This window comes from Mus caroli, chromosome 2 (assembly GCF_900094665.2).
Source record: "Mus caroli chromosome 2, CAROLI_EIJ_v1.1, whole genome shotgun sequence".
Classification (NCBI taxonomy): Eukaryota; Metazoa; Chordata; class Mammalia; order Rodentia; family Muridae; genus Mus; species Mus caroli.
Window position 1 is genome coordinate 123787811 of NC_034571.1, and position 12853 is coordinate 123800663.

The following is a 12853-nucleotide window of genomic DNA, read 5'->3' on the forward strand; positions in this document are numbered from 1 at the left end:
AAGTCCTGGTTTCTGTCCCATTATTAGTTTATATCTTTGTGTTCTTAAGTAAAAATACCATGTATAGTAGTTACTCAGTATTTATAGATGAGTTAGATTAGAGCCAAACCCCAATCAGGGTATTGGTAATGAAGGTTTGCTGGATAACTCAAAGGATACTGCAGAGATTTGGTTCTAATGGAAAGAACATGTAAACTGGCCATTAGTGGCACACACATCTTTCTTACTCTGTGGAACCTTGGGCAAGATAGAGAGATGAGCTAATATTCCTTCATAGCTACTGAATTTGTGAGAAAAACAAATTGTGTTTCCAGAAACCTGTTTTATTTTGTATCAACACTTACTTTCTTTGTGTGTGTGGTGTGTGTGATGTGCCTGTACTATTTTCAAGTTTTTCTTCTTTCTTTCCATAGATACCCTTCTCATTGACTATCAGTTCACCTTTAGCCTGTCCCAGGAAGACGACCGCTACTACACAGCCATCAACTTTGTGGCTACTCCTGATGAAGTAAGCTTTTCTTTTAAGCTGTCTTATTTTGTGTTAAATTTTGTATGGGTCTTTTTCTTGGTCATCCTGGACAAAAGTAGTTCATAGAAGCAGACAGTATCAGAGTGGGAATATACAAGGTAACCAGTTTTTAAGTATTTTTTTATTTACTTGTTGACAGTTTTATATGATTATGTAATGTGCTTGATGATATTCAACCTGTGACCTTTTGTCTCCCTCATACTTAGTTCCTTCTCTCCCCACCAAGTCACCTTCACTTCCTCTCGTGTGTGTGTGTGTGTGTGTGTGTGTGTGTGAGAGAGAGAGAGAGAGAGAGAGAGAGAGAGAGACAGAGAGAGAGAGATTGATTGATTGATTGATTGATTGATTGATTGATTGATTGATTTACCTACCTAGTTTACCAGCTGACTGCAGGAGCATGCTGGGTGGGAGGTTCTTACTGGAGCATAGACACATTACAGCGACTACACCACTGAAGAAGGTGCCTCCCTCTCGGGCAGTCTTCACTGCCACTAGGTCCTCAGGGATCAAGAGAATGTCTGGAGTCTACGTTTTATCTTTTCTCCACTCAGAAGGCAAACATTACTGAGTGTTTTTAAGTAGTAGGATAATGTTCATGATAGCCTGTTTAATATTAAATTAAGAATATGTTCCTAATTATAAAATTTTTAGAAGATAGACAAGAAGACAAAATTTTTGAGTTAACAGTTTGAAAGGTTTATTTTTATTTTATTTTATTTAATATGTATGAATATTTTAGCGTCTTGTATCCCTGTGCATCATGTGTGTGCAGTGCCTGTGGAGGCCAGAAATAGATATTGCATCCCTGGAACTAGAGTGACAGATCATTGTGAGCCATCATATGGGTGCTAGAACCAACCCAGGGTCCTCTGCAAGAGCAATAAGTGCTCTTAACTGCTAGGCCATTTCTTTAGCCCCTAAATGTGAACAACTCTTTAAATAAATGTAAGTGATCTTAAATACTCTATGGAGAAAAATCTGTAGCTATACCTTACTTTTTAAAAATTATTTTGTTTTATATTATGAATGTTTTGCCTACATATATGTGTGTCTGGTGCCTACAGAGGTAAGAAGAGGGCACTGGATCCTGTAGAACTGGAGTTACAGATGGTTGTGAGCAGCTATGTGGTGGCGGGGAACTGAACACTGGTTCTCTGTTAGGGCAACAACAGCTTTTAACCATCATCCCATCTCTTTGGCACATGGGTGCATTGTTGGCTTGGCTGCTTGAGTTGTGTGTGAGGGGTGTGTATGTGCATACATATGTGGGTCCATGCTTATCCAGTGGAGGCCAGAGGTCAGTGTCATGTATCTCTCTGTTACTTTCTACCTTATGTTTTGGAAGCAAAATTAGATAGACCCCTGGGGTCTTCCTGTCTTCTCCTCAGCACCAGGACTACAAATCCACACCTGACTTTTTACATGGGGCTTCAGATCTAAACTCAGTCCCAACACTTGTTTCATTTCCTTAGCACCTTGGCCAGATTCTTAGGATTTTAGGAGAAGCTTATAGCAAAATACCACAAGTGAAATTTACTACTGCCTTAGTCATAAGCAAATACCGAAGGCTCAGTCTTCCAGGGTATAACTTATAGTGTTCATTTTATTTTTTAAAATAAACAAGTACCGGTCATGGTAGCTATCGCTGTAGTCCCATTACTTGTGAGAGATGTCAGCTCAAGGCCAGCCTCAGCTACATAAGTAAGGGAAGACCAGCCTGAGCTATATGGGATTCTATCAAAACAAATAAACATTGTAGAATTTTTGTAAGTCTTTAGACATTTCTTCATTCCACTGTTTTGTGTGTGTGTTTCATGACAGATTTCTTACTAGATTTCTCTCTCTCTCTCTCTCTCTCTCTCTCTCTCTCTCTCTCTCTCTCTCTCTCTCTNTNTGTGTGTGTGTGTGTGTGTGTGTGTGTGTGTGTGTTTTACAAAATGACAAAGATTTTAGTCCTTCTCATGGAAAGTAGTTGCTGTAGTGGTCAGCAGATACTTGCTAGTGTAAATAAATGAGCATAGATCTGCCCTTGCAAAGGAAGACAAAGGGAAAAAAGGTTCTCTTGAACGCAATTCCTACTTTGTGAAAGAAACTTCTCATTTGGAAATTACATTTTGAAAATAGGTATTGTAAATGTTTCCATTGTGGTTTGTGGTGTAACTATCAAATAACACTTTTTAAAAAAGAAAAAATCTTAATTGTCTAAGATTTTAAATACCTTTTTAAAATGAGCATTTCCAGCATGGTTTGATTAATTTGTAAAATGTAAGAATATAGTATCTAAGGCTACAGAAATGACTCAGTGGTTAAGAGCACTGGCTGCTTTTACAGAGGATCCAGGTTCCATCCCCAGCACTCATGACAGTTCACAACCATCTGTATTTCTAGTTCCAGGGCATCTGATACCCTTCTCTGACTTTCTTCAGTACTAGTGACACACGGCATACATGTGAACAAAACCACTGATACACATAAAATAATTTTTTTCAAGAAACAATATAGCATCTAATTAGCTTACAAAAATAATTATTTGTTTCTATACTAATTACGTTTCTATTGGCATGACAAAACACCATGACTAAGGCAACTTATAAGAGAAAGCATTTAATTTGGGGTTCACACTTCCAGTGGCTAAGATTATATGGGCATCATAGTAGGGAGTGTGGCAGTAGGTAGGCAGGCATGGTGCTGGAGCTCACATCTGATTTTCTACTAGAAGGCACAGAGAGAGCTAACTGGGAAAGGCATGGGCTTTTCAAACCTCAAAGCCCCCCTCTATGAACACGCACCTCCTCCACCAAGGCCACACCTCCTAATCCTTCCCAAACAGTTCTACCAACTGAGGACCAACCATTCAGAGATATATGAGTCTATGGAGGCCATTGTCATCCAAACCACCACAGGCCCCAAGAAAGATTTGTTAGTGAAATTTCAGTGAAAACTAAAACAGCATTAGAATTTACCTGGCACAGCCAGTAATGATCTCTTCTGTTCAGTGCCACAGATTTCTTGGAGGTAAAACTCAGTTGTTAAAACCAAGAATCAAAACGTAATTGGCACTTTAAATTGCTATAAGGTTTTCAAAGCCATGAAACCATACTCAAAATAATTTTAGCGAGAGAAATATTTTTATTTGTTATTTTATATTATTTTAATTACATATTTAATTATTAACCATTTCTGACAGAGGGCAAAAGGTGAAGGTCTTCATGGAGCTGATATCTGATAAAGCACCAGATTCTACCCAACTCTGGGATACAATTCAACTTCAGTTTATTGTTTGTACTGAAGAAAATTGACAAGAAATGTCATGTCTTAACATAAGCATGGGTTTCTTTTAAGATGTAGAATAGTCTATAATTAATGTTTTTGAGAATAGTAAGACCTGATTATTGTTGTATCTTAAAATCTAGAAAGTACTAACAATTTTCTAATGTGCATTTTTTTCATCAGCAAAACAGGGATTTGGACATGTTCATCAATGCCTCCAAAAACTTCAACCTCAACATCACCTGGGCCACCAGCTTCCCAGGTACAGACACACCTAGAGAAAGGACGGATTGGCAGGTTTAGTGTAGGAGTTGGGGAAGGAGGCTCTGAAGGCTGATGAGTGAGTTCAGAGCCCACCTCTGCCTCCGAGTAGCCATGGCACCTTGAACAAGCCATGCTTGAACAAGCATGTACAATTCCCTCTCTATCTTAGGCTACTCAGAATGAGGAGTCACAGCTCTTGCCTCCAGCATCGCTGGTTCAGGGTGGTTGGATGGCTGCTCCCTGCTTTGCCACCACCTTCCAGCACTATGACTATCTCTGTGTTTGTGGTTCACAGGGGAAAAACTAAAGGGACTCATAGTTTTAAGAAATGAAAACTCTTTAAGGGAAGGGGGATTTTAATATGTAGAGGTATCCATACTTTGGGATAACTCCTAAAAAGTACAGCTTTTCCATTCTTGTTTATCTTATAGTGACTCACTAACATTCTGATGGCCCTAATGTAGCAGTTACTATAAATAACCACTCCATAACTTGATAGCCCTGAAGATAGACCTAGGTTTGAATTTACCTGCACTGTGTTGAACAAGTTACTGAAGCTTTCTTTTCTTTGTTTTTTAAGTTTATTTGTTTTATTTTATATGTGTGTTTGCCTTTGCCTGTATGTGTATAAGTGTACTATGTATGTGCAGTGTTTGAGAAGGCCAGAAGAGGACATCAGCTCCCCACCCTCAACGAGTTACAGACGATTATGAGCTACTATATCTGTGCTGGCAACCGAACCCAGGTCTTCTGAAAGAGCAACCAGTGCTCTTAACTGCTGAGCCATCTCTCTCTAGCCTCCAAGTTACCTAAACTTTCTGATCCAGTTTCGTTCTTTATAAAATGATACAGTGAAAATAGCTGTACTATGTACAGGGATATTCCAACTTTTTATATTACAACATGACATCTGCAAATATGTTGGCCCTCATTCATAATCTTGCCTGAATTATAGAGTGTTGCAAGGAATAAATGAAATAAAGGAGGTGCTTATTATAGAGTTTGAGGTTTACCTTCATGCATAAAGAGAAGCTTTTTTGAGTCTGCACTACTCATGTTCTTAGCCAATGGAGTATATAAAATATGGTAGAACCATTTAGAAATGGAGTCACACTGGGTATAGGCCTGAATGCAGTGGTAGCAGGTAGCAGAAAGAAGGCCTGAGTGGCTGCTTGAGCACCGTCTCCATCAAGACTTGAGGACCTTTCTGCTTAGGAAGTGATGAGCGAGTAAGTGTCCCTGAACAGGAGCCTTGAGCATATTCTACAGTGTGAAGCAGAAATACAAAGGATTTGAAGTGTCATGTGCAAAATGAATGCCAGTGTCTGTTTTATATGTATGATTGTTTTACATACATGTATGTCTGTGCATTGCTTGTATATCTGGAACCTATGAGACAGATTACTTAATAATTTATTGGGACTTCAGTTTTTCCAATCTGTAGATGGAGATGGGAAGGTGTTGTGTGGGTTAGAGATTGAAACTCATAAGGCTATATTCTTTTGACACTGTAAGTGCTCAATTAACTTTTACCCTCATTACTAGTGAAAGAAGATTCTTTCTGATTGTCATAGCCACCTCCCAAGTCTTTATTTTTATTCTTGCTTCTTTCTAGCTGGAACCCAGACTGGAGAAGAGGTGCCTGTTGTTTCAAAAACCAACATCAAGGAATACAAAGATAGCTTCTCTAATGAGAAATTTGATTTTCGCAACCATCCAAACATTACTTTCTTTGTTTATGTCAGTAATTTCACTTGGCCCATCAAAATTCAGGTAAGAACTGCTTTTTAACTTCATCCCCCTAAAGATGGTGACATCTCTTTAGTGGCGACTAAGTTCACTCATTTGGAATCTGTGCTGACTGAAGACAGTGTTGCTTTGCCTTTGAGGGATCTTTGCCATAAGACTGTGAGTAGCGGGTGCCTGCTGTTCTTAGGTTGGAGAGATGTTCAGTGAGTGGAGTGCTTGCTACACAAGCCTGAGGACATGCAATTCATCTGCAACCTCCCATACAAAGCGGGACATGCAGTGTGTGCCTGTCACCCCAGCACTGGGAAGCAGGAGACAGAAAGATCCCTGGGGCTTGCTGGCCAGCCAGTCCAAGCTGGATCTGTGAGTTCTAGATTCAGTTAGAGACCCTGTCTCAAGAAAAATAAGGTAGAGAGTGATTGAGGAAGACACCTGATGACCTCTGGCCTCTGTATGCATGTGCACATATGTATACCTTCAGACATATACACACTCAGAAAAAATTCTGAGAGTGTCATATCACTTGTGAAGAAAGTTTTAAAGCACTTTTAAAAGCAAGTTGGAAGTTATACAAGGTAGTATACTTTTGTAATCCCAGGATGTGGAAGACCAATGCAGGAGGATCACCCTGAGTTTGAGGCCATAGGAAGACCCTGCCTCGAAAAGAAAAGAAAAGAAAAGAAAAGAAAAGAAAAGAAAAGAAAAGAAAAGAAACGAAAAGAAAAGAAGAGAAAAGGGAGGGAGGGAGAGAGAGAGAGAGAGAGAGAGAGAGAGAAAGAAGAAAGAAAAAAATCAAATTGATTGGCATATAGTAATGTGTTTATTTTTTGAGTAATTGCTATGTAAAAGCCTTTAGAAATACACAGTTTTAATTATGGGATTGAGTATAAATAAAACAAGTACATGTTTGTAGCCAATAAAGTATGAAAATGACACATAAGATGTCAAAGTGGTATGATGGTTATAATGTGGAGTCCATGGAGGAAGCAGCAGGCATATGAGGTACTGTGTAAACACATAGCTTTACTGTGGCACAGACAAGGGTGGATTCTTGGCCTGTGTGTGGTTCATGGAGGCTCTCCAGTTTGCAGATTCTCTGTGCATGTGACCTGAAGGGTAGGCACAAGGATTGGTCTTCCTGCTATGACCTCTGGTGTTATCAGCCTGCTCTTCAACTGGATGTTTTATAATCATGTTCTCTTGGGTCCTTGCCTCAATATTTTGTGGTCCTTACTTTATTTTTGGGTGAATGTGCTGTCAAGGAAGTATAGCTACTTGACAGGGTCTTTTGTGTTTTCACCCAATCAACTCAGAAGCAAGTTTGTACTGGCATGGTTTTGGAACCTAGGTCTCGGGGATATGTCTTGATGGGACCCTGACTGAAGACAAGACTTAGGTTGTTTTCTCCACTATGCCCTTTCCTGTCTGGATAATCCCCAGGCCTGTTTTCTTCACTGCTTCTCCCTCTGCTCGGGAACAGTTGCCTTCCTCTGCCAGCCTTTTAGGCAAAGGCCATACTCTACTCTTCTGTTCTTGACTGTTCATCCATCATCCTACATCCTGCAGTGTAGCTTCTTCCTTTACCTGTGAAGCATCTTATCACATATAACCCATGTGATACACCGTCTTCTGTTTCTGCCTTCCTTTTCTATTTTCTGGTCATTCATTTTGGGAATTAACTTTGTTAAACACTGGGGTGTCTACAGTTCTGGCCTTGGTTATCTTCTTGCTTCATTCCACAGAGATTCCTGGGTGACTTAATCCTACTGATGTGAACTGGTACTTCTCCAGTCTGGGTCCCATGGAAAGTCACACCAGTATTCTTGCTGCCTTGACACCTCTACCTGGATATTCACAAACTTCTTGTGCTCAGTATACGTATAGTCATTCTTATTAGCTTAGCCCCAACATCCTGCATGTCCCTTCTCGGGGAATATGAGGACTGATCTCCCTGTTACACAAACAGGTCAGGCCTATTGGAATCCTGCTATAAATTCAGTTTGGGCATGATGCATTTCCTTAGTTCACACAGTGGATTCAGCTTGCTAATATCTGTTTGATTTTACATCTAAGTGAATATCCAGTAATTTTCCTTCTCTATCCTTGATAGACTTTGATATTAAGGCTAAGTTAAACTAATCCAAAATTGTGTGTGTGTGTGTGTGTGTGTGTGTGTGTGTGTATGAGAAGACAACTTTCAGGACTCAGTTCTCTCCTTCCATAATTAGGTGACAGGGGATCAGACTCAGGTAGTCAGGCTTGATAACAAGTGCCTTAACTAACCTTAACTAACCTTTAATAATTACAATCCTGGAATTGTAATTGTGGTACCATATCCAGCTATTTTTCATCTATTGAAGAAATCAAAATTACATGAATATCTGTACTTGCTAAGTCATTTGATTCTAGTCTTTTATTTGAAGAATCCTTTTTTAAAAAAATATTTTTATTAGGTATTTTCCTCATTTACATTTCCAATGCTATCCCAAAAGTCCCCCATACCCTCCCCCCCACTCCCCTACCCACCCACTCCCACTTTTTGGCCCTGGCGTTCCCCTGTACAGGGGCATATAAAGTTTGCATGTCCAATGGGCCTCTCTTTCCAATGATGGTCGACTAGGCCATCTTCTGATACATATGCAGCTAGAGACAAGAGCTCCGGGGTACTGGTTAGTTCATATTGTTGTTCCACCTATAGGGTTGCAGATCCCTTTAGCTCCTTGGGTACTTTTTCTAGCTCCTCCACTGGGGGCCCTGTGATCCATCCAATAGCTGACTGTGAGCATCCACTTATGTGTTTGCTAGGCCCCGGCATAGTCTCACAAGAGACAGCTATATCAGGGTCCTTTCAGCAAAATCTTGCTAGTGTATGCAATGGTGTCAAAGAACAACTGTGTAAAGTCAGATCTCACTTCCCACCTTCACATGGGCTCTGGCACTGAACTCATGTCACTGACCTGAGAGGCACTTTATCCTCTGACACGCATCCTGTGCCCAGCCTAAAATTTGACCTTTGCAAGGTTTAGTGTGTGTTATCTGACATTGTCTGAGTAAGGATGACAAAATGAAACCAAACTTATGAGATAAAGCTTGGTGGTTGTATCAGTACTTTTTTATTGCTGTGATAAAACATTATGACCAAGACAGCTTATAGAAGAGTTTATTTGAGTGTATAGTTCCAGAGAGGTAAGAGTCTGTCCTGACAAGGAAGCTGTGGCAGCAAGTGGCAGGTATGGCTACAGGAGCAGAAAGAGCAAACTAGAAACAATTGAGGTTTTTTAATAGGAAAGCCCACTCCCCTAATGATGTCCTTCCCCTAGCAGACCACAAGGCCTAACCCACCCCACACAGCACCACCAGCTGGGGAATTCAAATGTCTGGGACTGCAGGGGACATCTCATTCAGACCACCTCAGTGGGAGAATGCTTGCTTTCATAGTGTGTGCAAGGTCCTAGGTTCAATTCTAGCCGAGAAAAGAGAACATGAGGAAAGAAAAGAAGGTGGGAGAGAGTAGGGAAAGACGAGAAGAAGAGGAAAAAGGAAGGGAAGGGGGAGACAGAGGAAAGCAGGGAAGCAGAGGAGAGGAGAAGAGAAAGAAAAGATTAACCAGCCTGGTTTTCAATAGCATCCCTCCCACTCTCAGTAGTTCCCAATTTGAGCATTAAGTTCAAGACTGATAGATATTTCTGGGTAGGTGACCAGTGTAGTCATAAACATGGTGACTTTTGCTCTCCTTACAGCTTGTGATTATGAACTCTTTAGATGATCAGCTTCAACAGAAGAGGGTCTCCTTTAGTCTCAGGTGCCCCAGCCAGCTACCCTGGGATACACAGCCTCTCTGTGATGAGACACAGGCCATTAACTGGTATGGTTCTGCTTTGCCAAAAAGTCAGTCCATGGTTGAAATCTCTACAATGAGAAAGAAGCCTTGAGAATCATTACATGGCATCAGGCAAGCCAGGACTGATGGAGCCTGAGAAAGGGCCAGGAGCATCCACAGGTTTTGGCACCCAGTACTAACTAGTAAAAGCACCTCATAGGTTTCTTTAAATGCAAACACTAAGGAAAAGCTCACTTTTTTTATTTATTAAGGCTATTCATTTTATTTTATAAGTGTTTTGACTGTATACATATGTACCACATGCATACAAGGTCAAAAGGTAGTATTGGTCCTAGAACTGGATGATTGTGACCTGCCATGTGGATCCTCGAAATTGAACCTAGGTCATCTACAAGAGCAGGAAGTGCTCTTAACTTCTGAGCCATCTCTCCAGCTCCAGAAAAACAACTCATAAAAGTCAAATCTAAGCCATATGTCTGGTGATGTACACCTTTAATTGTAGCACATGGAAGGCGGAAGTAGTCGGATTGTTATTCATCCAAGGCCAGTCTTTTCTTAACAGTGACAAAAACAAAACAAAACCTAAAATCTGTTACTTTGCACTTTAGAGTATAAGTGATAGAGAAAAGACACAGAAATTTTAGAATCTATACCTTAAAATACCTTATGGCTTATATGATACTGTTGGGACCATATTTACTTATGGAATGCAAAAAAAAAAAAAAAAGATGGGGGGTGTGGGGAGAGTGGAAGGTCTCCCTTCTATTCTGTTGTGAATCTAGCAATAAAAAGAGTAAGAGGCATGAGTGTGTCTCCGTGGTAGAGCACCTGCTTAGCTTGTGTGGGATTGAATGATCCTCAGCACCACAGAAGAAGGGTGGGGCAAATAAATTTAGGAAAATAAGATGCTAATCATTGACTTTCTTGATTTTTTAAAAAAATGTTATTATTTTATGTTTATTGTATATGTTTATATTTTCTATGTGTGTTTTTGATGTGTGCTGGAGGGATGGGGGCCTCTGGATCACACTTCTCTACCATGGGTTCCATTACACTTTCTGAACTTCCCAATTGTTATCTACCATCTTTAGTGAAACAGTTACCATCTACTTAGTAATTGTTTCATTCGAATAGATACCGAACACTCCTAATCTGAAACTAATGCTCAGAAAGTGTCAGGTTTGCCAAGCAAGCAGGATAATGTAAGCCTATCATTTTAGCACTGGGAGGGTGAGGCAGAATTGTGAGCTCAAGGGCACCCTGAGCTTTTGAGATCCTGTCTCAAATAAAATTAAATTATATGGATATCAGATTTTCAGAATAGGTGTGTTCAGCTGCTGAATAAATCTAAGCAAATATCCCCAAAGAACCCTGAAATCTGAAACTTACTAGTTCTAAGCCCTATGGTGTGTGTGTGTGTGTGTGTGTGTAAGATAGATTCTCACTATGTAACCCTAGCTTCCCTGGATCTTGCTATATAGAGAGACCAGGCATATGCTACTATGCCTGGGAGTCCCAAACGTTTTAGATGAAGGATCTCAGTTGTACCATTATCTTTCCAATGAGGGCTCTGGTCTAGTGAGGCAGGTGACATCAGGCCAGTAGTAAGTATTAGGAATTGGTGATGACGGTCAATTCTGAAACACACAATAGATACATCTAATCTACCAATACAACCAATGATTTAGAAAGAATTATGCCTTAGTTAAATTTGCAGTATTTTTCTTCTCCACAAAATAATGTTACCTCTTTCGGTTATTAGTTCAAATACAGTAGGAATTTTTTATATTCTTGGTGCTAAACACTATTATTTTATAGTAAAGTTAGTAAGATAGAAATGATACCCCGTGGGTTGTCTGGTCATAGTCTGTAGCTGAGATCATTTTGCTGAGAAGTAGCGTAGGCTGTCACTGGCTTTGTCACCCATATTTTCTGTATTTTTGCTGCAGATTGCCTTCTCCCAGCACAGCAACTTCATGGACCTGGTACAGTTCTTCGTGACTTTCTTCAGGTAATTTCTCCATGCTAATTGTACACACTCCATCGAGACAGTCCCTTAACTGCAGCTTGCTTTGTATATCCCTACAAAGCTGCTTTTCACTCACAGTGATGTAAATTTAGTCTGATGTGATAAAACTCTCCGTTTGTATGATTCGGCTCTTTGCATGGGGAGAGGTTTGGGCTCAAGCAGTTATTACTAATATAGCTACTGCTGTGAGCTACATGTCTTAATCTGTCTTAATCAAGTTCTGACTGTGATTATCCATAGGGAAAGGAAAGGTTTACTTTCAAACTCCTGGGGTTCTCCTTTATTTTTATAGTTTTCTTATTAGTAGGTGGTTTTTTTTGAGAATACTATGCAGAAATGATTGAAGAGGACAAATTAGTCATTGCAGTATTGGTAAGAGAAGCAGCAAGAGCCAACCTCACCTCCCTATGTTCTCCCCAACTAGCAACTGCTCTACTGTGTTACTTCTCTACCTTTACACCAATTCTTGGCTTGCCAACTCAGTTATCTTTTCTTTTCTTTTCTTTTAAGACAGGGTCTCTCCCTATAGTAGTTATGACTGTCCTGGAATTCTAAGTAGAAGAGGTTGGCTTTCAAATCACAGATCCTCCTGCCTCTGCCTTCTGAGTACTGGAAGTATGGTGTATGCCACCGTGCCACAGCTAACTCAGTTAATTTTTGGTGTTCTATATTCTGCCTTACATACATACACACCAGGTACACACAAAATTCCTTTCCATTAATTTAATAGTTATATCACAATGCATTGACCAACTAAAAAATCCTGAATTGACTTATGATTCTACTTGCTCATGTTTTAAAGGAAAGGTTACTCTTTGCTTATCTTAAATCTTTCCTTTGCAATTGCTGTTTAATTTTTCCCTATAAGTCTACCCCAAATTTACATCTATAATCTGGCAAAACAAAAAGACCTCTAGTGATTGTTGTCTCTTAGCTTTAGTCTCTCTTGGACTCCATTCCCTCCACCCATAATGTTCCATCCTCTGTCCTTAAGTGTACTAGTCTCCAAGGCCTGCTATGCAGTTGTCATTGTTGTAGTTACTTTTCTATGTTGTGACAAAGCACCCTGACAGTGGCAACTTAGAAAGCGTATAATTTGAGGATCACAGTTCCAGGTTAGAATCCATGACCATCTTAGCAAAGGCAGACAGGCAGGCCTGGCACCAAACAA

At 40.1% G+C, this 12853-nt stretch overlaps 1 protein-coding gene across 1 annotated transcript in view; it reads left to right on the top strand.

Annotated features, from left to right (window-relative positions):
* Positions 1-12853, top strand: part of Atrn (attractin) — a 122075-nt gene that overhangs the window by 93778 nt on the left and 15444 nt on the right. Inside the window, exons 22-25 of the mRNA XM_021156919.2 lie at positions 414-508; positions 3983-4061; positions 5679-5836; positions 11603-11664. Of these exons, the coding sequence (XP_021012578.1) occupies positions 414-508; positions 3983-4061; positions 5679-5836; positions 11603-11664 (394 nt within the window). The remainder of the gene's footprint in view (positions 1-413; positions 509-3982; positions 4062-5678; positions 5837-11602; positions 11665-12853) is intronic.